The sequence below is a fragment of the Symphalangus syndactylus genome, chromosome 20, assembly GCF_028878055.3.
Source record: "Symphalangus syndactylus isolate Jambi chromosome 20, NHGRI_mSymSyn1-v2.1_pri, whole genome shotgun sequence".
Taxonomy (NCBI): Eukaryota; Metazoa; Chordata; class Mammalia; order Primates; family Hylobatidae; genus Symphalangus; species Symphalangus syndactylus.
Window position 1 is genome coordinate 7942353 of NC_072442.2, and position 25774 is coordinate 7968126.

At 44.1% G+C, this 25774-nt stretch overlaps 1 protein-coding gene across 10 annotated transcripts in view; it reads left to right on the top strand.

The window, feature by feature from the left end:
- The first annotated feature begins 7369 nt into the window (after window positions 1-7369).
- LUC7L3 (LUC7 like 3 pre-mRNA splicing factor) overlaps window positions 7370-25774 on the top strand; it is a 33486-nt gene continuing 15081 nt past the window's right edge. For 8 of the 10 annotated variants that reach the window (XM_055258494.2, XM_063629905.1, XM_063629904.1 and 5 more), the window contains exons 1-2: window positions 7370-7666; window positions 25070-25136. In XM_055258494.2, coding sequence (XP_055114469.1) covers window positions 7568-7666; window positions 25070-25136 — 166 coding nt within the window. In that variant the 5' untranslated portion in view covers window positions 7370-7567. Of the gene's footprint in view, window positions 7667-25069; window positions 25137-25500; window positions 25594-25774 lie in introns of those variants that run through there. The other 2 variants (XM_055258500.2, XM_055258499.2) reach the window with 2 other exon arrangements.

The following is a 25774-nucleotide window of genomic DNA, read 5'->3' on the forward strand; positions in this document are numbered from 1 at the left end:
TGGGGAGGCGGAGGAGGGTGGATCACCTGAGGTCAGGAGTTCCAGACCAGCCTGGCCAACACAGTGAAACCCTGTCTCTACTAAAAATACAAAAAGTAGCTGGGTGTGGTGGTGCACACCTGTATTCCCAGCTACTCAGGAGGCTGAGGCAGGAGAATCACTTGAACCTGGGAGGTGGAGGTTGCAGTGAGGCGAGATCATGCCACTGCACTCCAGCCTGGGTGACAGAGCAAGACTTTGTTTAAAAAAAAAAAAAAAAAAAAAAAAAAAAAGAACTACCCGAGACTGGACAATTTATAAAGTAAAGAGGTTTAATTGGCTCACAGTTCCACATGGCTGGGGAGGCCTCAGGAAACTTAGAATTATGGCGAAGGCAAAGCAAGCGCCTCCTTCACAAGGTGGCAGGAGAGAGAGAGAAGGGAAGTGCCACACTTTTAAACCATCAGATGTCCTGAGAACTCACTCCCTATCACGAGAACAGCATGGGGGAACCAGCCCCATTATCCAATCACCTCCCACCAGCTTCCTCCCTGGACACATAGGGATTCCAATTTGAGATGAGATTTGGGTGGAGACACAGAGCCAAACTATCCGTAGGCTAGGTGCATTAAATGCATTTTCAACCTAATGGACGTATTGGGATCTAACCCCTTTGTAAGTTGAGGAGCATCTGTAGTCAACATTTTAATGATGGACAGAAGAGAAGAAATTCTTAAATGAGACTACAGAGGAGCAGCTATTAATAGACTAGCAGGAGGAAAAGCAAAGGAGTGGGAGGGTTTGGAGACAAGGGAGTGATCCACAGGGTCAAATGCTGCAGAAAGGGCAAGAAAGAAAGGGCTGAAACACATGAAATGGGTTTAACCATCACAAGCTTGCTGGTGCCATTGAAGAGGAAAGGTGCAGTGAGGTGGTACAGGTAGCCACCAGACTTTCTTAGTCCATTTGGGATGCTATAACAAAATACCACAAGCTGGGTGGCTTATAAGCGACTGAAATTTTTTTCTCACAATTCTGGAAGCTGAAATTCCAAGATCATGGTACCACCATGGTCAGGTTCTGTCGAGGGCCCTCTTCTGGGTTGCAGACTGCCAGCTTCTCATTTTTTCCTCACATGGCATGGCAGAAGGGGTAAAGGAGCTCTCTTGGGCTTCATTTATGAATGGCACTAATCCCATTCCTGAGGTCTCTGCCTTCATGACCTAATCACACCCAAAAGGTCCTGCCTCTTTTTTTTTTTTTTTTTTTGAGACAGGGTCTTGTTCTGTCACCCAGGCTGGCACCTGACATAAAAAACAAAAACGAACAAACGACAACAACAACAACAAAAAACCTTTCATTTTAAGGGAAGAAATTGATATTTGCAATATCATGTGACAAACCCAAAAATGTGCAAGGATGCTTCAGGTAAAATGATGGCACAAAGAAGGTGATTAGTGTGTAGCAGGTGGAGGGCCAGGGTCCAGGGTGGTGTTGTGGAGCTGCTGAAACTGGGGCTGTGAGCTGAAAGACGAGTAGGGGCTCGTATCTGTAACCCCGGCTGCTCAGGAGGCTGAGGCAGGAGTGAGACCCTGTCTCTGAAAAAAAGATGAGTAGGTGTTGCTTGCTGCTGGAGTGGAAGAGCTTTCCATGACTGGAGCAACGAAGATGGTGAAATGCAGGAATCGAGGGTCTTCCAAGTACCGGAAGCAGTAGCAGATGAAGTTGGAGAAGCAGGTCAGAGTATAGACCACCTTGTGGTGTTTGAATCTTAGAGTGGAGATGATGGGGAGCCATCGCCTCTAAGGTTGGAGGCGTTTTGTTTGTTTGTTTGTTTGTTTTTTGAGACCCAGGCGCGTGCCACCATGCTTAGCTAATTTTTGTATTTTCAGTAGAGACAGGGTTTCGCCACATCACCCAGGCTGGTCTCAAGCTCTTGAGCTCAAGCAATCTACCAGCCTTGGCCCCCCAAAGTGCTGAGGTGTGAGCCACTGCACCTGGCCAGTTGGAGGCTTTCGAGCAGGGATGAGACACAACTAGATTTACATTTAGAAAGTTGACTGATGGCCGGGCGTGGTGGCTCACGCCTGTAATCCCTGCACTTTGAGAGGCTGAGGGGGGCGGATTGCCTGAGCTCAGGAGTTCGAGACCAGCCTGGGCAACACGGTGAAACCCCATCTCTAACAAAAAATACAAAAAAAAAAACAAAAAACGCTGGGCATGGCGGCGTGCGCCTGTAGTCCCAGCTACTGAGGAGGCTGAGGCAGGACAATTGTTTGAACCTGGAAGGCAGAGGTTGCAGTGAGCCGAGATCATGCCACTGCACTCCAGCCTAGCAACAGAGTGAGACTCCGTCTCAAAAAAAAAAAAGAAAGAAAGAAAGAAAGAAAGAAAGAAAGAAAGAAAGAAAGAAAGAAAGAAAGGTGACTGAGGCAGCAAGATAGATGGAGGATGGGGTCAAGGGGCCCACACTGGAGGCTGGGAGGCTGGGAAGCAGTGAGAAGACCTGTAGTAACTGCAGCTTCGTTTCTATATTAGCTCGCTAGGGCTATCATAACAAAAATACCACAGACTAGATGCTTAAACAAATGAGATTTTTATTTTCTGGAGGCTATGAGTTTACGATCTGGGTGTTGGCAGGTTTGGTTTCTCTGGAGGCCTCTGTCTTTGGCTTGTAAATGGCCACCTTCTTACCATGTCCTCACGTGCTTTTTCTCTATGCAAGCGCATCCCTGGTTCCTCTTTGTGTATCCAAATTTCCTCGTATAGGTACCATACGCCAGTATGATAGGATTATGGCTCAACCTAACAGCCTTGTTTTAACTTAATCATCATCTTCAAAGGCACGATCTCCCAATACAGTCACATTCTGAGGTTCCAGGAATTCGGCCTCAACATATGAGTTTGGAGATGACAGGAACACAATTCAGCCCATAACATTTTCTTCTTTTTTGAGATGGAGTCTCACTCTGTCACCCAGGCTGGAGTGCAATGGCATGGTCTCGGCTCACTGCACCCTCTGCCTCCTGGGTTCAAGCAATTCTCTCGCTTCAGCCTCCCAAGTAGCTGGGAGAACAAGCACCTGCCACCACACCCGGCTAATTTTTTGTATTTTTAGTAGAGATGGGTTTCACTATGTTGGCCAGGCTGGTCTGGAACTCCTGATCCACCTCCCTCGGCCTCCCAAAGTGGTGGGATTACAGGCGTGAGCCACTGTACCCAAAGCCCATAACATTTTCTATTAGTAACAGGTATGGAATGGGGTCTGGACACCACTGGCTAGTAAGATTAAGTCATTTCCCATTCCATCATTAGGAAATAGCCAACTCCTGTAATCCATCAAAATTATCTATAAAATTGGCTTTGTGACCTGTTAAGAAAGACTACTTTTACCTCTGGATCCCAAGACATAGCAGAGAATCTGATACAGATCGCACTGGGGCTCACTGCATTAATGAAGGGTGAATGAAGGAATTCATTATCTGTAGTGGTAACGCACACTCAACTGTGGCTTGTCCTCAGACTCTAGAAAAAAGAGAATTGTAGAGTAAGACTTGCCTGGTGTATGACAGGGCCAGGAGCTCTCACCCCTGTGATTCAAAGGCATTTAATACTTTCTTTTTGAAACAGGGTGTCACTCCATTGCCCAGGCTGGAGTGCAGTGGTGCAACCACGTCTCACTGCAGCCTCGACTTCCTGGGCTCAAGTGATCCTCTTAGCCTCATGAGTAGCTGGGACTACAGGGATGCACCACCACATCCAGCTAATTTTTTGTATTTTTTGCGGAGGCAGGATTTCGCTATGTTGCCCAGGCTGGTCTCAAACTCCTGGGCTCAAGCAATGCGCCTGCCTCGGCCTCCCAAAGAGCTGGGATTACAGGTGTGAGCCACCATGGCTGGCCCAAGTATTTTCATTTCAAGACCAAATTGTAGTTGTAACATTTTTGTCTCCCATAGGTCAGGAGCTCCCGGAGAACCAGGTTTTATACATCTGTCTTTGTGTTCCCAGCCAGTAACCCAGGTCCTGGTACAGAGCACATGCACCATTATAGTTTGTGGAATGAATGAGATAATTAGATTAAGAACCTGTGATGGGCAGGAGCTGTAATTTTGCAATCCAGTTGTGTGTTTGTGGTTCATGATGTGTGCAGTTTTTTTTTTTTTAGACGGAGTCTCACTCTGTCATCCAGGCTGCACCAGTGGTGCAATCTCGGCTCACTGCAAGCTCCGCCTTCCAGGTTCATGCCATTCTCCTGCCTCAGCCTCTGGAGTAGCTGGAACTACAGGCGCCCGCCACCATGCCCGGCTAATTTTTTGTATTTTTAGTAGAGACGGGGTTTCACCGTGTTAGCCAGGATTGTCTTGATCTCCTGACCTCGTGATCCGTCTGCCTCGGCCTCCCAAAGTGCAGGAATTGCAGGTGTGAGCCACTGTGCCCGGTCTTTTTTTTTTTTTTTTTTTGGTGGTAGTTAACAGTGGAGAGCCCTCAATAAATGCTTCATTGGGAAAACTGTAACCAACAGCTAAGAACTGCCTAATCTCACTGCTAACTCTGTAAATTGATTTTCTTCTTTCTTGTTTCAGTGGAGAAGATCCTTTCTCCTATCAAAGGCCAGAGGTTTCAAATATGCCCTGGAGCCTAACCTGTTACCTTTTTTTTTTTTTTTTTTTTTTTGAGACACAGTCTCACTCACTCTGTTGCCCAGACTGGAGTGCAGTGGCACGACCTCGGCTCACTGCAGCCTACGTCTCTTGACAGTCCACTGGTTAAAGCGATTCTCTTGCCTCAGCCTCCCGAGTAGCTGAGATCACAGGCGCCCACCACCACACCTGGCTAACTTTTGTGTTTTTAGAAGAGACAGGGTTTCCTCATGTTGGCCAGGCTGGTCTCGAACCCTGACCTCAAATGACCCACCTCTGCCTCCCAAAGTGCTGGGATTCCAGGCGTGAGTCACGGTGCCAGGACCCAACCCGTTACCTTTTTAAGATTTTAAGTCATTAACTCTCCCCTTCTTTTATTTTCCACCTCTCTACTGGAATATCCACAACATTAAACATTCTCTCATTTCCTATGTTTGGGTTTTTTTTTTTTTTTTGGTCTTTTTTTTTTTTTTCCTTTTTGTGGAGAATGGGGTCTTGTTATGTTGCCCAGGCAGGTCTTAAACTCCTGGGCTCAAGCTATCTCCCTGCCTCTGCCTCCCTAAAGTACTGGGATTATGGCATGAGCTAGGATGTCTAGCTCTAATTTCCTATCTTAAAAAAGGCTCCAGCCCCACGCGGTGGCTCACGCCTGTAATCCCAGCACTTTGGGAACTTTGGGAGGTCGAGGCAGGTGGATCACCTGAGGTCAGGAGTTTGAGATCAGCCTGGCCAACATGGTGAAAATCTGTCTCTACTAAAAGTACAAAAATTAGCTGGGCGTGTGCCTGTAATCCCAGCTACTCAGGAGGCTGAGGCAGGAGAAACTTGAACCCGGGAGGCAGAGGTTGCAGTGAGCCAAGATCACACCACTGCACTCCAGCCTGAGCGATAGAACGAGACTCCATCTCAAAAAAAAAAAAAAGCTTCATATCCCATACCTCCTTTCAGTTCTCACCCTATTTTGCTGCTTTCCTTCTTAAAAAGAGGTGTCCACGACCTGGCGCACTTTGGGAGGCTGAGGTGGGTGGATTACTTGAGCTCAGGAGTTCAGGACCAGCCTGGGCAACTTGGCGAAACCCGTCTCTACCAAAAATACAAAAACTTAGCCGGGCGTGGTGGCATGCTCCTGTAGTCCCAGCTACTGGGGAGGTTGAGGCGAGAGGGTCGCCTGAGCCCGGGAGGTTGAGGCTGCAGTGAGCTGAGATCGTGCCATTGCACTCCAGCCTGGGGGACAGAGCCAGACCCAGTCCCCCCAAAAATAAAAGTGTTGGGCTTGTTGTTATCAATGTGTAGTGCCTGACATTGTATCAACTCATTTAATCTTCACAATAGCATCGTGGCTGGGGGCCTGGGGAGGACTATTGTAAACCCCATTTTACAGAAAAGGAAACAAAGGCACAGAGCGGCAGAGCTGGGATTACGAACCCAGGCAATCTGGCTTTAGAGACCATACCCTTAACTGTGCTAGAGCATTATCCCAATATATGTTGATATATTTGTGACTTTATTTCTTCAGCGATTAACTCCCCTCGCAATGCACAGGTCTGCGAGAGCATGGACTGTCTGAAAGGTTCTGAGTCTAGCTTTAAGCACAGGGCCTGGCACATACCATTTGTTGAATAAATGGATCTATCTATGTGTATGTGTGTGTGTGTGTGTGTGTGTGTGTGTATTTTTTTTTTTTTTTTTTTGGGATGGAGTTTTGCTCTTGTTGCCCAGACTGGAGTGCAATGGCGCAATCTCGGCTCACCGCAACCTCCGCCTCCCGGGTTCAAGCGATTCTCCTGCCTCAGCCTCCTGAGTAGTTGGGACTACAGGCGCCTGCCACCATGCCAAGCTAATTTTGTATTCTTAGTAGAGACGTGGTTTCTCCATGTTGGTCAGGCTGATCTCGAACTCCCGACCTCAGGTGATCCGCCCGCTTCGGCCTCCCAAAGTGCTGGGATTACAGGCGTGAACCACCTCACCTGGCCTACTGGATCAATATCTTTTTTAAAAATTCCACACTGGAGGCCGGGCGCGGTGGCTCAAGCCTGTAATCCCAGCACTTTGGGAGGCCGAGGCGGGAGGATCACGAGGTCAGGAGATCGAGACCATCCTGGCTAACACGGTGAAACCCCGTCTCTACTAAAAATACAAAAAATTAGCCGGGCGTGTTGGCGGGCGCCTGTAGTCCCAGCTACTCGGGAGGCTGAGGCAGGAGAATGGTGTGAACCCAGGAGGTGGAGGTTGCAGTGAGCCGAGATTGCGCCACTGCACTCCAGCCTTGGGGACAGAGAAAGACTCCGTCTCAAAAAAAAAAAAAAAAAATTCCACACTGGGAGGCATTTGGTGTAGGACTGAATCCCCATATTTTAGAAGCCGCCATGTCTCTTCTTGCCTCGATTTCCCATCCTGTTAATCAGGAGACTCAGGGCGGGAGGACAAAGCCAGGTAGGTGCAAGACGCGCTAGCGCAGCGACTACGAAAATGGAGTCGGAAGCTGTAATCTTCAGTTTCCTCCGCTGCATGAGGCACCACGTGCACCACGTGGACTAAAGGAGACACTGACTTCTCCATTTTGAAGCGGTGTCCAGGCTTCAAGACCTAGGCTCCAATTTCTCACCGTGAAGAAGCTCGGGAAAACCGGGAGCTTAGGGAGGCGCGCGGGCAGAGGTTACCCGTCCCCGCGGCCTCTAGACAGGGGCGGAGTCCGTACCCGGCCTCCGCGGGCCCCGCCCCCGGACGGCGGAAGCTGAGCTCGCCCTCTCCGCCCGGGCCTGGGCGTGTCCCGCGGGCGCACGGCATGCTGGGAAGGCGTCCGCGCGGCGGCCATTTTGTCTTGTCGGCTCCTGTGTGTAGGAGGATTTTCGGCCTGAGAGCGGGCCGAGGAGATTGGCGACGGTGTCGCCCCTGTTTTCGTTGGCGGGTGCCTGGGCTGGTGGGAACAGCCGCCCGAAGGAAGCACCATGATTTCGGCCGCGCAGTTGTTGGATGAGTTAATGGGCCGGGACCGAAACCTAGCCCCGGACGAGAAGCGCAGCAACGTGCGGTGGGACCACGAGAGCGTAAGTCCCGCGGGCCTTGGGCCTGAGCCCGGGCTCCGTGGGGGAGGGGAGCGGGCGCGGGCTGTGGCCCTCCTGGCCGCGGGGCGATGTGGGGCCAGGGCCGCACCTGGGGTCGAGCGTCTGACCCGGTGCCCGTGGAGCCAGGAGGAAGGATGGCCCAGGAGGGAGGATGGGGTACGGACCTGGGGATGGGGGTGATTTGGTTTTGTTGTTCTAGTATCAAGGGGGTCCAGGAGAGCCCTTGGCAGAATTGAAAAGCACCTTGATGAGGCGGGGAAACGCGGGAAAGGATAGCAGCATCTTATTAAATCTAGCGGCTCCGAGGTTTCACCTCATTATGAAATAGGGAGAAGGGCACATTCTTCTGTAGTTTGGGTTGAACGTCGTATTTAGACTAAAATTTCTGACCAGGATTCATGGTAAAAATCGTGGCGGTATTTTATTTAAGTAATTACAACATGACGCTTATACGGGGAAATAGAAATGTAAAAGAAGTAGTTTACTTGTTAGGGTTTACCGTGATGATTTACAAGCATTGTTCGTTAACAGTATTCTAAGAAGTCCCTTATAGAGGCAGCTGTCAAGGTTTTTTCTTCCACATTAAACTCATTTGATGCTCTTAGCCCTGGGAGTAAAGGTAAATATTATAACCCCAGTTTCACTGGTGAGACTTAAAAAGGCTCACCCAAAGTCTTGGCAACTGAGGAAACTAATTTTGTAGTTCTGTTAGTTTTCCACAATCCTATGAAACTGGTTCTCTGCACATGCTGTAGCATTTCAAGTGTTTTGATCTAGTTTTGAACATGTAGTGTAATGTTTACTTTAGGTCTTACCTGGAGAATAGATACAGAATTTAATTTTACTTTGCGGTTATAATCTAACATGCTAATTTTAAAACAATTGCTAATCAAAATCGGAAGGAATAGTTCAGGTAATGCATGCTTCTTTAGAAAACTGTTTTCTTACTCTTTTTAAACGTAGGCTTTGGTTAAGGTAAAATTTCTTTTTTGCAGTGTAGGAAAGCAGGTTGGTGCTAGATGACTCCTGTTAGGACCTTAAGAAAGAGTAAGTTTGGCTCAAGTTGTGTTGGGGTGCTGCCTGATTCCAAAGTAGTATGAAACATTCTTAGAGTAGAATTTATTATTTTTAAGAGGTGGCTTTTTTGTTTTTAACATTAGGCTCCCCACCCCCCCGACCATTTGTCACAATAGGAGACTTAAGGAACTGCTTATCTTGACCATCTTTCTTTTGTAGGCATCTTTGTTACAGCGAAGTAACTTTTTTTTGTTTTTAACTACCTAGCTCTGTAACCTTTCAGTCTAAACTTTGCAAAGGTGTTAGGAATAACGCTCAAAATCCTAAGTAAGGTAAAAAACCAAAACATTATGGCGATTCGGCTTATGTTCAATAGGTTATTTGTATATTTTGAATTCAAGAGAAAAATGCCTTCCATTGCACTGCTTATCAGTTGGAGCAGCCTTGTATCTCTGCACCCTTGGCTTTGAACACGTTTTAGAGAAACTTCTCTTTCCTGGGGTAATTTATTGCCACATTGCATTGTATGTGATGGGTTTATGACTCTGCAATGATGAGGCCCTCAGAATAGCAATTTAGGTTTTATGTCATCTCAGCCATAATCTGCTTTGCTTTCAGTTTTAGTACTTTTCACTATTTTTAACTTTCAGTGTTTATTACTAAAGTATTTAATGCCTTAATGACAGATTGCACTTCATTCTAGATTGAAGGATTTCAAGTCAGTTACTGGCATTTCCGATTGATAACTGCAGGGAAAATGTTTTTAGTGTTGAGCAAAAACAAAGCACATGGTCTCATCTAAATAGGTGGAATTATTGTGTAATAAAGCTGGGGAAGCTCTTGATATCGTTTCCGGGTTATCTGCATATTCTTGTACTGTTGGCTGTTAGTGCTAAACCTGCAGGGATGGGCAAACCCATTATATGCTGAAAAGGATTCACCATCACTATAGCCTGATATTTTAACATATTTTTGCATTCTTGTTCTATCTGGAAATTTTTCTTGGCCATACTTGCATTAAATGGAAGAAGTCATTTCAGCTGGATGGGACCTTGTTTTTTTTTTGTTTTTTTTTTTTTTTTTTTTTTTTTTTGGAATAGAGATAAATACCAAAATAAGGAAAGGAAGCAACTATTAATTAAAACGACAGTTGGCCGTGGCATCTGTAGGTATTTAACAGTCAAAATGGTAACTTTACCTTAGTATTAAAAGTAGTCCCTAGATAGCTGTATTTGACCTGTGGAATTTGTTTTAAATGCAGATTTCTGTACTTCAACTCCCCTTCCCAGAGAGTCTGATTCTGTCCGTCTTGGGGAAGGGTCCCAGTATCTGCATTTTTTAAAATGGCTCCTCTTATGCATTCTTTTTTTTTTTTTTTTTTTTTTGAGACGGCGTCTTGCTCTGTCGCCCAGGCTGGAGTGCAATGGCATGATCTCGGCTCATTGCAGCCTCCACCTCCCGGGTTCAAGCGATTCTCCTGCCTCAGCCTCCCGAGTAGCTGGGACTACAGGCGCCCTCCACCATGCCCAGCTAATTTTTATATTTTTAATAGAGATGGGGTTTCACCATGTTGGCCAGGATGGTCTCGATCTCTTGACCCCGTGATCCGCCCGCCTCGGCCTCCCAAAGTGCTGGGATTACAGGCGTGAGCCACCGTGCCCGGCGGGCTCCTCTTACGCATTCTAAAGTTTGTGACCTACTGTTTCCTGACCCATCCTGATTAGTCTTGGGCTTTTAATTGTGCATATCTGCACAATTAAATCTTAATTGGTAGTAATTTGGTAGTAGATTCTAATACTGTACTTTTTTCTCCTTTTCATGATGAGTAATAAGTGAGCAAGCAGCACTTGCGAAGCTCAGTTTCAAGTGAAGGATGCATCTGTGATGCAAAATCATCAACCATTTATTTGTAATGGTGTGTATGTAACCTTCACCAACGTATTTTACTAGGGCTAGTGCTTTTACAGGCATTTCCAACTTTGTAGATTGCTACCTCCGGATCTGAGAAACTTTGCAGCTAAAGTCAAGTCGGCTTTAATACTGTTTCATGGATTCGTTGGTACACCCTCCCACTGTGTTTATTTGTATTTTGCAATTGTTTGAGATTATTGCTTTGGTTTTTTGCACTAAGCAATTGCTTGGTTAATCCTAAACAGCCACAGTGATGAGGAAAGCATGTGATTGTAACTAACTGCCTAGGGTGAGTACCTTTCAGTGAGGGTTTGATTTCAGTGTTTGCCAGAGAAGGCACTAGTAGCCATATTATTAGAAGATTGTAGTAAATTGTAAAGTCTGATCTGGAGCTTTTGTTATTTTTTATGTAGCAAGACAGAAATTTTGTAGTTCCAAATTGAGGTTTTTATATTCTAGATCTCAACCTGAAAATGAAATTACTTAATTGTTAACACTGATTCTAATATCTGAAATGAGTTTTCTTCCATTTATCAAACTCAAGCCTACCCTTCCTTCTGTGAAGGTTTAACGTGAAGGTTTAATAATTTATGAAGGAAATTGAACTAAATGTTCTTCTCTAAAATCTTTGGAATGTTAGCAGATACTGTCATTGACACTGAAAAGTTGTTTAGAAAAGGAAAAACAGCTAAAGCTTCTGTCCACATTTTTTACTTGTAAACTTTTTCTTTTTGCTTTAAAAATGTTCAGAATTTGGGAGCGAAAATTGAAAGCAAAAAAATAGTAATTATAATGCATGATGATATCTATTAATATGTATTTTACTAGTTTTCATTCAGAGTCACCAAAATGTTCATAGTAACTTACTATGTTACCATGGAGTAAGATAGAAAAGCATTTTCTACCTCGCCCCCCCCCCTTTTTTTTGAGACGGAGTCTTGCTCTGTTGCCCAGGCTAGAGTGCAGTGGCATGATCTTGGCTCACTGCAACCTCCACTTCCCGGCCTCAGTGTCCCGAGTAATTGGGATTGCAGGCGTGCGCCACCACGCCCGGCTAATTTTTGTATTTTTAGTAGAGACAGGGTTTCGCCATGTTGGCCAGGCTGGTCTTGAACTCCTGACCTCAAGTGATCTGTCTGCCTCGGTCTCGCAAAGTGCTGAGGTTACAGGCATGAGCCACTGCACCCAGCTGGCATTTCCTACCTTACTCCATAGTAAAATAGTAAGTGTTGGCTTCTCAGAATTGCCAGCAGTCCATGTGTTATATGTGTATGTAATTGCTGTTTGCTTTTCTTCCCAAAACATACAGAATTAGAGTGAATAGTATAATATAATGAACTCCCCATGTACTCATACACAATTTGCAATATTAGCACCTGGTCAATATTATTTCCTCTGTATCCTTTCCATTATTTTGAAGCAATTCTGTTATTGTCAACCTTAAAGCCATCATTGTATATCTGTAAAATACAAGGACTTTAAAAAAAAAAAAAAAGTAGCCGACCGGGCATGATGGCTCACACCTGTAATCTCAACATTGAGAGGCCAAGGCAGGCGGATCACTTCAGAGTTCGAGACTAGCCTGGCCAACATGTTGAAACCCCTTCTCTACTAAAAAATAAAAAAATTAGCTGGGCGTAGTGGTGCATGCCTGTAATCCCAGCTACTCCAGAGGTTGAGGCGGGAGGATCCTTTCAACCCAGGAGGCAGAGGTTGCAGTGAGCCGAGATGGTGCCACCACAGTCCAGCCTGGGCAACAGAGTGACACTCTGTCTCAAAAAAAAAAAAAAAAAAAAAAAAATAGAATAAAATAACCACAATACCATAATCACACTGAAAATTATAGTAAGGTATTTCCTAAATCTTTGGTTGCTTTAGGAAAACGTGTGTGTGTGTGTCTGTGTGTGTGTGTCTGTGTGTCATTATATATGTTATTAGCCTTGATTTCCTCACAAAAGGAGAAGGTAGCTTAAGTTTGTAAATTTGACTTTTTTGCTAATACAGTTCTTTGTTTTATGAAATATTTTCTCTCTGTTTTTTTTCCCCCGAGATGGAGTCTTGCTCTGTTGCCCAAGTTGGAGTGCAGTGGTGTGATCTCAGCTCACTGCAACCTCCACCTCCTGGGTTCAAGCGATTCTGCCTCCAGAGTAGGTGGAATTACAGGTGCATGCCACCATGCCTGACTAATTTTTGTATTGTTGTAGAGATGGGGTTTCACCATGTTTGCCGGTCTGGTCTTGAACTTTTGACAACAAGTGATCCTCCCTCAGCCTCCCAAAGTGCTGGGATTACAGGCGTGAGCTACCGTGCCCAGCCCTTCTCTTCATTTCTTACCGTAAGTTAGGAAAATTGTTGTATTCATTTATCCAACAAAAATGTATTGCTCGGCTGGGCGCGGTGGCTCACGCCTGTAATCCTAGCACTTTGCGAGGCTGAGGCGGGTGGATCACCTGAGGTCAGGAGTTCGAGACCAGCCTGGCCAACATGGCAAAACCCTATCTCTACTACAAATACAAAAATTAGCCAGGTGTGGTGGTGCACGCCTGTAATCCCAGCTACTCGGGAGGCTGAGGAAGGAGAATCGCTTGAACCCGGGAGGTGGAGGTTGCAGTGAGCCAAGATCATGCCACTGCACTCCAGCCTGCGCAACAGGAGCAAGACTCCATTTCAAAAAAAAATATAAAGTATTGCTCTTAGATAGATAACAGCAGGATAGTACAGATACAGCACTTGGTCCTAAAGAGCCATCAGGTATTGGTGACAGGAAGGAGTAAATGCACTTTTTTTTCCAATGGGGATTATTCCAATTGAATGTAAACGCATTTCCATAACAGAATATGATAAATGCCACCATTGGGAAAAGTAAAATTGACCCTTGAACAACACGGGTTTGAGTTGAGTGTGTCCACGTATACGTGGAGTTTTTTCAATAAATATATTGGAACATTTTTTGGAGATTTGCAACAATTTGAAAAAACTTGAAGACAAATCACATAGCCTAGAAATATTTTTAAAATTTAAGAAAAGATAAGTACATCACAAATACATAAAATAGATGTATATACTAGTTTATCATTTTCCTACCACAAAATACATACGAATCATAAAAAGTTAAACTTTATGAAAACTTACACACACAGTACATGGTGCCACTAGCAGTCCAGAGAAAGTAAAGATTGAGTAATAACTGCATAAAATTAACTATAGTACATACTGTAATACTGTAATAATTTTGTAGCCACCTGTTGCTATTACAGTGAGCTCAAGTGTTACAGGACTTAAAATGCCCTATGACCTGTGACTGATAATCTCTGCTGAGCAGTTGGTGTCTAAAGTAAATTGCATATCACAGTAAAAAATTATCCCTTGGTTCTTGTGTATTTTCATCAGTTTATTGCAATACCGTATAAACTTTTGTTTTGCTTTTTGTTGTTGTTTTTGAGACAGCTTTGCTCTGTCGCCCAGGCTGGAGTGCAGTGGTGCCGTCTCGGCTCACTGCAACCTCTGCTTCCCAGGTTCAAGCAGTTCTCATACCTCAGCCTCCCAAGTAGCTGGGATTACAGCCGTGTACCACCATGTCTGGCTAAGTTTTGTATTGTTAGTAGAGATGGGGTTTTGTCATGTTGGCCAGGCTGGGCTCGAACTCCTGGCCTTAAGTGATCTGCCCACCTTGGCCTCCCAAAGTGCTGGGGTTAGAGGTGTGAGCCACAGCGCCTGGCCTATGTACAATACCATGACCTTTGAATAATGCCCTGAGACCCATACGAAGTGCAGCTAGTGACATTGGAAGTGCTCCGAAGAAGCAGAAAAGTCATGACAATACAAGAAGTTAAATTGCTTGATATGTATGATAGACTGAGATCTGCATGTGGGGTTGCTGGCATTTCAGACAATTCATCTTTTGTATACAGATGACCTAAACTTAGGGTATTGATAAATACAGCACTGTAAATGTGTTTTCACATTTTTTTCTCTAGCTTACTTACAGTTATTTTTTTCCCTAAACATTCTACAGTGCACATCTCTAGCTTACTTTATTGTAAGAATACAGTATATAGCCAGGCACTGTGGCTTACGTCTGTAATCCCAGCACTTTGGGAGGCTGAGGTAGGCAGATCACTTGAGGTCAGGAGTTGGAGACCAGCCTGGCTAACATGGTGAAACCCTGTCTCTACTAAAAATACAAAAATTAGCCAGGCGTTGTGGCCGGTGCTTGTAATCCCAGCTACTCAGGAGGCTGAGGCAGGAGAATTGCTTGAACCCGGGAGGCGGAGGTTGCAGTGAGCCGAGATCACGCCACCGCACTCCAGCGTGGTTGACAGAGCGAGACTTTGTCTCAAAAAAAAAAAAAAAAATACAGTATATAATACAAATAATATCCAAAATATGTGTGTTAACCAACTGTTAATGTTATTGTAAGGCTTCCAGTCAGTTGTAGGCTTTTGATAGTTAAGTTTTAGGGGAGTTAGGGTCAGTAACTCTCTTAGTTGTTATAAAGGAATACCTGAGGCTGGATAATTTATAAAGAAAAGAGGTTTATTTAGTTCAGTTCCACAGGCTGTACAAGAAGCATTGTAGCTGGTACCTATCTGGTGAGGGTCCCAGACTGCTTCCACTCATGGCAGAAGGGGAGCCAGCATGTGCAAAGATCACGTGGCTAGGAGTGCCAGGCTCTGTTCAACAACCAATTTTCCAGTCAACTAAGAATGGGAATTCACTCCCACAAGAATGTTTTTTTTGGGACCAAAGAAACCGTATCCAAACCATAACAGTGCCCGTAGCCCCCCGAGTTCAAAGGTCAACTGTACAGTGTACACAGGAAAGGAGTGCATAACCCAGACTGGGATGGATACTCAGGAAAGGCCTGTCAGACAAAGTGGTCTTTAAATACATTTACCTAAAGGATTGGCAGGAATTGGCCTGAGGGAGAGGAGAGAGAAGACACCAGCCTGAAGGAAGAGCTGGAGAAAAATCGGTGAATTTGGCAAATTTTAAATAGTATTGTAGTGTGTGTGTTTTTGTTGGGTGGGGAGTGTAGATAGGTAGGCAAGAACTTGGTTTTAAATAGTTTTTATAGGCCAGGTGCGGTGGCTCACGCCTGTAATCCCAGTACTTTGGGAGGCAGAGACGGGTGGATCACGAGGTCAGGAGATCGAGACCATCCTGGCTAACATGGTGAAACCCTGTCTCTACTAAAAATACAACAACAAAAAAAAAATTAGCTGGGCGTGGTGGCAGGCACCTGTAGTCCCAGCTACTCTGGAGGCTGAGGCAGGAGAATGGTGTGAACCCGGGAGGCGGAGCTTGCGGTGAGCCGAGATGGCGCCACTGCACTCCAGCCTGGGCGACAGAGTGAGACTCCGTCTCAAAAAAAAAAAAAAAAAAAGTTTTTATAAGCCTTGTTAAAAGTTTAGACTTTATTACATTGGGAAATAACTGAAGGCTCTAAGCAGAAGAGAGATGTTTACTAACTGGCTGCTATGGAAGATTGATTGAAATTTTACTAGAAGTTTGTGTAGGCAATAGTGAATCATGCCTGCAAAGGTATACATAATAAAATTAAAGGCATGGAAATGAATGTGTGGTGGTGGTATAGCTGAAACATAAAACTATATGTTATCAGGGACATAATTTTTGTTATAAATTCTTTTATTAAAAATTATCTCTTTGAGAGTTTATCTTTAACACAATGAATTGAACTCTTAGCTAAAAAGAAAATATAGCCTGTCATAATCAGAATTAAACTATTAATATTAAGGCAGAAGTGACAAAAGACTACAGCGTGTAAGGTTGGTTTTTTTTTGGTTTTTTTTTTTTTTTTTTTTTTTTTTTTGAGACAGTCTTGATCTGTTGTCCAGGCTGGAGTGCAGTGGTGCGATCTCAGCTCACTGCAAACCTCTGCTTCCCTGGTTCAAGCGATTCTCATGCCTCAGTCTCCCAAGTAGCTGGAATTACAGGCGTGTGCCACCATGCTTGGCTAATTTTTGTATTTTTAGTAGAGATGGCGTTTCGCCATTTTGGCCAGGCTGGTCTCAAACTCCTGGCTTCAAGTGAATCTGCCTGCCTCGGCCTCCCAAAGTGCTAGGATTGCAGGTGTGAGCCGCTGCGCCTGGCTCGTGTTCCTTTTTTTTTTTTTGAGACAGAGTCTCGCTGTTGCCCAGGCTGGGGTGCAGTGGCGCGGTTCACTGCAGGCTCCATCCCCCGGAGTTCACGCCATTCTCCTGCCTCAGCCTCCCGAGTAGCTGGGACTACAGGCGCCCGCCACCATGCCCGGCTAATTTTTTTTTGTATTTTTAGTAGAGACGGGGTTTCACTGTGTTAGCCAGGATGGTCTCAATTTTCTGACCTTGTGATCTACCCGCCCCGGCCTCCTAAAGTGCCGGGATTACAGGCATGAGCCACCGCGCCCGGCCTCGTGTTCCTTTTTTTTAACCAATAAAATTTCCAGGTATTCCTGGATTTTAAATTAATCAATATTTGTATATGTATGGCATTTGAGGTATTCCAGTAATATGTCCTGTTTCAGAATACAGTAAGTCTGCATTTAACGTCGTTAATGGGTTCTTGGAAACTGACTTCAGTAGAAATGACATATGACAAAAGTTTTACCATAGATTAGTTAATATAAAGAAGAGTTAGGTTTCTATGGCACATTCTGGTTACAGAAACATAACTAAAAAGACCCAAAACATTTCTGATATCAAACATTGAGATAAACTTGAGGTATACATACATTTAAGAAAGATGAATAAAAGCGAGATAATTACCCAGTTCTTGGTGAATCAGTGAGTGATGGCAGTTGTGGTGGTAAGTCAAGGAATAAATGTTTACAACTTGAACTTTGTCAGAAGCACCTCCTACCTCCAGTTCCAACACAATAATAAATATGATAAACTCACCACTTTTGGACTATGCTGTTTATTGTCATGCATTTGTATGATTATCATATGCTTTACAAACTTATATTTTACAATAATTTATATTCATTCCTTTCCAGCCTCCTTATTCCAGTTCAGGGTGGTGGGTGGCCAGAGCTGATCCCGGCTGCCCAGGATGCAAGGCAGGAACTAACCCTGGACAGGATGCCCTCCCGTCACAGGGCATACTCACACCCACACACACCCAGACTGGGACTTAGCCATGCCAGTTCACCTACTGTGCACAGGTTTGGGATGTGGAAGGAAACCAGAGTACTGGGAGAAAACCCATACAGATATGGGGAGAACTTGCAGACTCCTACACAGTTAGCCCCAGCTGGGAATCATTTTTTTTTCCCTCATCACATTATTCAAGGACTTACTGTATATAGTAATTAGGATTGGCTATTTAGATTTTTAAAATTTAAGTCCCTGTCAGTTTTACTGTTTCCAACGTGAGTTCTGTTGCCAGTGTTTAGATAATTGGAAGTAGATATTGAATATAAATATATATTTTATATATATATATATATATATGTATTTTTTGGCAGGGGGAGGGGGGACAATGTCTGGCTCTGTTACCCAGGCTGGAGTGCGGTAGCACAATCTCAGCTCACTGCAACCTCCACCTCCTGGGCTGGAGCAGTCTCCTCCCACCCCAGCCTCCTGAGTAGCTGGGACTATAGGCCAGCACCACTCCTGGCTAATTTTTTTGTGTTGGTGGAGATGGGGTCTTGCCACATTGCCCGGGCTGGTCTCGAACTCCTGAGCTTAAGCCATCTGCCTGCCTCAGCCTCCCAAAGTGCTGAGATTACTAGGCGTGAGCCACCACTTCCAGTCTATTATCTTTATGATAAGCAGTTTAACAAATAGTGCAGACAGGCCAGGAGTTCGAGATCAACCATGGTAAAACCACATCTCTACTAAAAAATTAGCCAGACATGGTGGCAGTTGCCCATAATTCCAGCTTGGGAGGCTGAGGCACGAGAATTGCTTGAGCCCGGGAGGTAGAGATAGTGAGCCAAGATCGAACCACTGCACTCCAGCCTGGGTGACAGTTAAGACTCTGTCTCCAAAAAAAAAAAAAAAAAAAAGTAAGACGTAAAAATAGTGCAGACAGTATTGAAAATATTTGATTAGCTCAAAGGAGAATTGTATTGCTTAGTGTTGGATCTAAGTAGATACAGAAAGACAAAAATCATTAAGATGTCCTTAATGGGCCTGGTGCTGTGGCTCATGCCTGTAATCCCAGCTCTTTGGGAGGCCAAGATGGGTGGATCATTTGAGGTCAGAAGTTTGAGACCAGCCTGGCCAACATGGCTTAACCCCATCTACTAAAAATACAAAAATTAGCCAGGCATTGTGATATGCTCCTGTAATCCCAGCCCCTCGGGAGGCTGAGGCAGGAGAATCAATTGAACATGGGAGGCAGAGGTTGCATTGAGCCAAGATTGTGCCACTGCACTCCAGCCTGGGCAAGAGAGTGAGGCTCTGTCTCAAAAAAAATAAATAAATAAAAACTGTTGATGAGATTGAACACTTGTCACTAGTGTTGCCTTAAATTTATTAAGAGGATAAGTTAGGATTATGTAGGTATTTAGAGAGTTTGCATGGGTATTAATCTGTAATAAGAATTTATATCTTTTGGGGATTACTATTAAATGAAGAATGCTAGTATTCCAAAACTTGAGCAGTTGTCATGATTATATCCAAAAGAAAGATAAGAATTCTCTGGGTTTATTCTTTTTTTGAGACAGTCTCTCTCTGTCACCCAAGCTGGAGTATAGTGGTGTAATCTCAGCTAACTGCAACCTCTCCCTCCCGGGTTCAAGCAATTCTCCCACCTCAGCCTCCCAAGTAGCTGGGATTACAGGCACTCGCCATTATGCCTGGCTGATTTTTGTATTTTGGTAGAGACAGGGTTTCACCATATTGGCCAGGCTGGTCTTGAACTCCTGACCTCAGGTGATTCACCTGCGTCCTCCTCCCAAAGTGCTGGGGTTACAGGTGTGAGCCACCACACCTGGCCTCTCTGGGTTTGTTCTTATCATTATTGATGACTTTATTTGAAGCATCCAAATATGTTCTTCCCGTTTTTTCGGATCCCTTGTTAATATTTTTAGTTAAAATCCTCAGTCTCTGGGGAGAGTTAAAAGAAGCAGTCCAGGTAGCTAGTATATTGCGTAGAGTAACAGATAATTCTGATGTACCATTAAATGGTAAAGCAGGAGAGTTGGAGTGGAAGGAACACTCAGAACTGGATTGGGGAAATGGATTCTAGTCTGGATTCTGTAGATATAGCTGGATGCCGTCAGGGCAGGTCATGTGGTCTCTAATGGGGTGATTGGACTAGATTAGGTAGCTTCTGGTTAGCCCACAGACAGGCATGTGTTATTTGGTATCCCAGTGCCTAAAAACATTTAAAATAATAATGTGCAGCGGACAGGTCTACGGAAACCTACCCCCAAAGTCTGAAGAAGCTGAGAGGCCAAAGAAAGAGGCTGACAAATCCAGTTTCTTGGAAACATGTAATAGGGACCTACGAACAGAAGCCAGGTCTGTGTCTTGGGCAGCTGCTGGTGGCAAGACAAGATGTCATCTCCCCAGACCCAGGGCTTATATACCATAGAGAAAGGGTATCTGTGCTTCAGAAGGCATGTGTAGGATAATTACTTATGGGCAGGATTTATGTTAAGTACAAAATCATCAAAATTGTTTTGACCTAAGGGCAGGATTTATAGTAAGTACATGTTCTTAACACAAGGAACAGTAGATGAAATAGAAGTCTTAGGAGCATTCCTGGAATTGGAGTTAATCGGAAGTCAGCCTGGCACTTTAACACCCAAGATGGAGTTGCTTTAGCTTTTACGTAGGCTAACACCTTTTTCTTCCAGTTTAGCAAATGTATACAGTTTAATCTTTACAATGCCACTATAAGAAATTTATTACCTCCTTATTTATTTAATCGAGTCTTGCCCTTTTCACCCAGGCTGAAGTGCAGTGGCATGATCACCACTCACTGCAGCGTCAACCTCCTGAGCTCCAACGACCCTTCCACCCTAGCCACCCAAGTAGCTGGGACTACAGGTGTGTGACACCATACCTGGTTGATTTTTTTCATTTTTTTTTTAGAGACAAGGTCTCACTGGATTGCCCAGGCTAGGCTCACGTGATCCTCCTGCTTTGGCCTCCTGAAGTGCTGGGATTACAGGCATAAGCCACTGGGCCCAGCTTATCTCCTTTTTTAATACTATGAAGAAACCAAGGCGGAATTACGACATCTGGTTCTTTTTTTTTTTTTTCTTTTTTAGACAGGTTGCGTTCTGTCGCCCTAGCTGGAGTGCAGCGGTGTGATCACAGCACACTGCCACCTCCACCTCTGAGGCTCAAGCAGTCCTCCCATCTCAACCTCCCAAAGTGCTGGGATTACAGGCATGAGCCCCGCCAGGTATCCCTGGTTCTTTAGCAGATAAGCAACGGCGAAGATTCATTGTGCCATGTTGCAGTGTACCTATTTCACATACTTGAGAGTCAGGAGGGACTGTAGAGATATGTTTATTCATTTTTGTTTTTGTTTTTAATGGGGAACCTTTCTGAGGATCATAGACATTGTGTCTTGCCTACCTTAAACTTAGGAAACACTTAAATTGGTCATGAGGCCGTTGGAAGTCCTATTGTAAACAATAAAATTAATCTTTAGATAGAACAATCTCAAACCCTAGAATATATTACTGTAAAAATGGGAAATAGAAATGAAATGTTTGTAAGTAAAGATAAAATTCACAGTAATAGTAAAACTTTGTTTTTTTTTTTTTTTTTTTTTTTTTTTTTTTTTTTTTTGAGACAGAGTCTCACTCTATCACTCGGTGGTGCGATCTCTGCTCACTGCAAGCTCCGCCTCCCGGGTTCACACCATTCTCCTGCCTCAGCCTCCCGAGTAGCTGGGACTACAGGCAACTGCCACCACGCCTGGCTGGTTTTTTTTTTTTTTTTTTGAGTCGGAGTCTTGCTCCGTCGCCCAGGCTGGAGTGCAGTGGTGCCATCTTGGCTCACTGCAAGCTCCACCTCCTGGGTTCACGCCATTCTCCTGCCTCAGCCTCCCAAGTAGCTGGGACTACAGGCGGCCGCTACCATGCCCGGCTAATTTTTTGTATTTTTAGTAGAGATGGGGTTTCACCGTGTTAGCCAGGATGATCTCAATCTCCTGAACTCGTGATCCGCCTGCCTCAGCCTCCCAGAGTGCTGGGATTACAGGCGTGAGCCACCGTGCGCAGCCAATTCACAGTAATAGTAAGACTTTTCATGTCTGTGAGGATGGCACACAAAATTTAGTTTTTAAATTATTTTATAACCATACAGTTTATGGCTATAAATAATAGCAGATCCTGGCAATAACTTTTACTAAATATAGTTGTGTGAAATTTTTGAGTCTTCAAAACAGGGTTAATATAATTGAAAGGTTAGGTCACAGTAAAAGTGGCATAATTGTTGCCACATCCTCCCTCCCCCAAATAAAAGAAACTCTCAAAGAAATGTTTATAAAAGTTGAGTATTGGCATTGGTATTTTACTGTGATGCATTTAAAGTGAACACAAAGTTGAACAAAATGGATGTTTTAAGAATTAGAAAAACATATGGCATCACAAGCCCTGGAACTTCAGAAATAATTTTTAAAAACATTAGCTTTAGATAGCATATAGTCTTTTAAAAATAAACTATTTGTGACAACAGTGTTTAAGTTACAAAGAATAATCTTTTTTAAAACTTTTTTTTTTTGGGGGACGGAGTTTCTCTCTTGCTGCCTAGGCCAGAGTGCAATGGCCTAATCTTGGCTCACCGCAACCTCCGCCTCCCAGGTTCAAGCAGTTCTCCTGCCTCAGCCTCCCGAGTCGTTGGGATTATAGGCATGCACCACCATGCCTGGCTAATTTTGTATTTTCAGTAGAGACGGGGTTTCTCCATGTTGGTCACACTGGTCTCAAACTCCCGACCTCAGTTGATCCTCCTGCCTTGGCCTCCCAAAGTGCTGGGATTACAGGTGTGAGCCACCGCATCCAGCCTTTAAAACTTTCATTATGTTCTTAGAGACGAGTTGTCACTTAATGTTGCCAGGGCCTGGAGTACAGTGGCTGTTCACAGGTGTGGTCCTAGCACACTACAGCCTCAAACTCCTGGGCTCAACTAGTCTTCCCGCCTTAGCCTCCCAAGTAGCTGGCACTACAGGCCTGCACCACTGTGCCCAGCTGCAAAGAATAATCTTAAAAATCAAGTATAATAACTTAAAAAGGAAAGAAAGCAGTAGAAAGATACTAAGACATAAAGCTGTATCAGAGTAATATTGGCATAAAACTAGTGGCTTGCCTAGCTTAAACTTACGGAACAATAGTCTTAAATTGGTCATGAGGCCATTAGAAGTCCTAGTGAAAACAAAATCAATCTTTAGAAAGAATCGTCTCCAAGACCCTAGAATGTATTATTGTAAAAATGGGAAATGTAAATGAAATGTTTATAAGTAAAGATAAAATTCACAGTAATAGTAAAACTTTCATGTCTGAGTGTGGTGAGGCCTGTAATCCCAGCACTTTAGGAGGCCGAGGCGGGTGGATCACCTAAGGTTGGGAGTTCGAGACCAGCCTGACCAACATGGAGAAACCCCGTCTCTACTAAAAATTCAAAATTAGCCGGGCGTGGTGGCGCATGCCTGTAATCCCAGCTACTCAGGAGGCCGAGGCAGGAGAATTGCCTGAGCCCGGGAGGCAGAGGTTGCGGTGAGCCGAGATCATACCATTGCACTCCAGCAAGGGCAACGGGAGCGAAACTCTGTCTCAAAAAAAGAAAAAAGAAAGAAAAAACAAAAACCTTTCATGTCTGTGAGGTTGTTTAAACATGAATATTTAGATATGTTTTATGACTTTCATCCTGGATGCAGCTTATGGAACCACATTGCTTCCAATGAGTGTAAAGCCTCTGAGGAAAGAAACGCCTGTTTCAGTTTTAGCGCCCAGGCCTGTCCAGAAAGAACCTTCAGGTTTAAATCGCACACTGCCTTTTTCCCTTTCCCTTTCCCTTTCCCTTTTCCTTTTCCTTTTCCTTTTCCTTTCCCTTTTCCTTTTTCTTTTTTTTTTTTTGAGACAGATTGTGATTGTGTTGCCCAGGCTGGAGTGCAGTAAATAGCACGATCATGGCTAGCTGCACCCTCGACCTCCCAGGCTCAAGCGATCCTTCTGCCTCAGCCTCCTGGGTAGCTGGGACTGTGCCACCACGCCATGGCTGCTTTTTGTGTTTTTTATAGACATGGGGTTTTGCCATGTTGCCCAGGCCGGTCTCAAGTTCCTGGGCTAAAGTTATCCTCCTGCCTTGGCCTCCTAATGTGTTGGGATTACAGGTGTGAGCCACCATACCTGACCAACACTGCCTTTTCTTTCATGTGTTATAGTTGTGCATTAATAATCTTCCCAGAGCTGGACACAGTGGTTCACACCTATAATCCCAGCATGTTGGGGGGTCAAGACGGGCGAATCACTTGAGGTCAGGAGTTCGAGACCAGCCTGACCAACATGTGAAACCCTGTCTGTACTAAAAATACAAAAACTAGCTGGGCATGGTGGCGCATACCTGTAATTCCAGCTACTTTGGAGGCTGAGGCAGAATAATTGCTTGAACCTGGGAGGCAGAGCTTGCAGTGGGCTGAGATGGCACCACTGCACCCCATCCTGGGCAACAGAGTGAGTGAGACTGTTTCAAAAAAATACATAGTGATAATCCACCTAGTAACAGTGAAGTTTTGTGTGAAGGAAAGGTGATATTTTGGAATTTTGATTTACATGGTTTGGTTTTTAGTGTTATAAAATTAAATTTGGGATAGAGCAGTTTTGGAATATATCTGAAGGAGTTACAGAAGTACCAGTGGGAGAGAATTAAACATTGGTTTTATGTTAATAGTTTTTCCCCATACTGTGGGAACCCGCCAAGAGAATTGCTTGGAGCCAGGAGTTTGAGACCAACCTGGGCAATGTAGCAAGTCCCTATCTTTCCAAAATATTTTTAAAAATTTGCCAGGCATGGTGCTTGCACCTGTAGTTGTAGTTTACTTGGGAGGCTGATGTGTTAAGGATCTTCTAAGCAAAAAGATGGAGCTGAATTGCTTTAAATGAGTGTTATCTGTGATTTAGATGGTTATTTCCAAATCGTAACTATGAAAGAGATGAAATGATAAGAACAGCATAAGAGTTTTTAAAAATATAAAAATTGTCCTTTATTTTGGGATGTCTTTCCCATATTTGTTTTTGCTACTGGGGGGTCAGCAGGTGATGATTAAAAATAGATAAAATACTAGTAATACGAGTATTGCAGATTTTTTCTTTTATCGAAATTCAGGAGTCTGAAAATCACTAATTTACCTAATATGATTCAACAAATTCTTATATTGGTTGAAACATACATACCTCAAGAGAAATGAGAAAATAGTTATTTGGCACCCTTCTCCAATATAGTTTTAAAACCAAGCAATTTTTTAAGTACCTTTGTTTTTCTTTACTAGGTTTGTAAATATTATCTCTGTGGTTTTTGTCCTGCGGAATTGTTCACAAATACACGTTCTGATCTTGGTAAGTGAATTTTCTGTGTAACTTTTATCAAATTTATGATATCTAAAATGTTGAATAGGAGTGGTGAAAGGAAAAAAACTGATTCTTTGTAATTCTGTAAAGTTTTTTCTTAAAGATTTGCTAATAAGTAATTTCTTACTTGGTTTAGATATTTGAATGTATAAATAAATGTCAGTCTGATTAAACGTGGTGGCTTAATTAAACATACATGTCTATTTCCACTCCCTCCCAAAACTCCACTTAAATGAAAACACTTTTAAAAAGATGTATATGGAAGAGGAGATAACGTTAGAGGTGTCAGCAGATTTTTGGAAGATGACAAGTGGATGGAGGAGTAGCAGCAAACGCAACAGAGCAGAGCAACCTGTACCCTAAAAGCCTGCAGAAGGGGATACTAAACAGAAGCGAGTGTTTGATCAGCAGAACCCTGGACAGGCTCAGGATTTGGAGGCACCAGGTACCACAGAAGGCAGGGTTGAGTCATGGGGCTGAAAATGAGAGAGATTAGTCTGTAGTCTAGTTCAGGGTTTCTCAGCCTTGACATTGTTGACATTTTGAGCCAGTTTTGGAGGGGGCTTTTCATGCATTGTGGGATGTTTAGCAACATCTCTGGCCTTTACCCACTAGATAACCAGTAG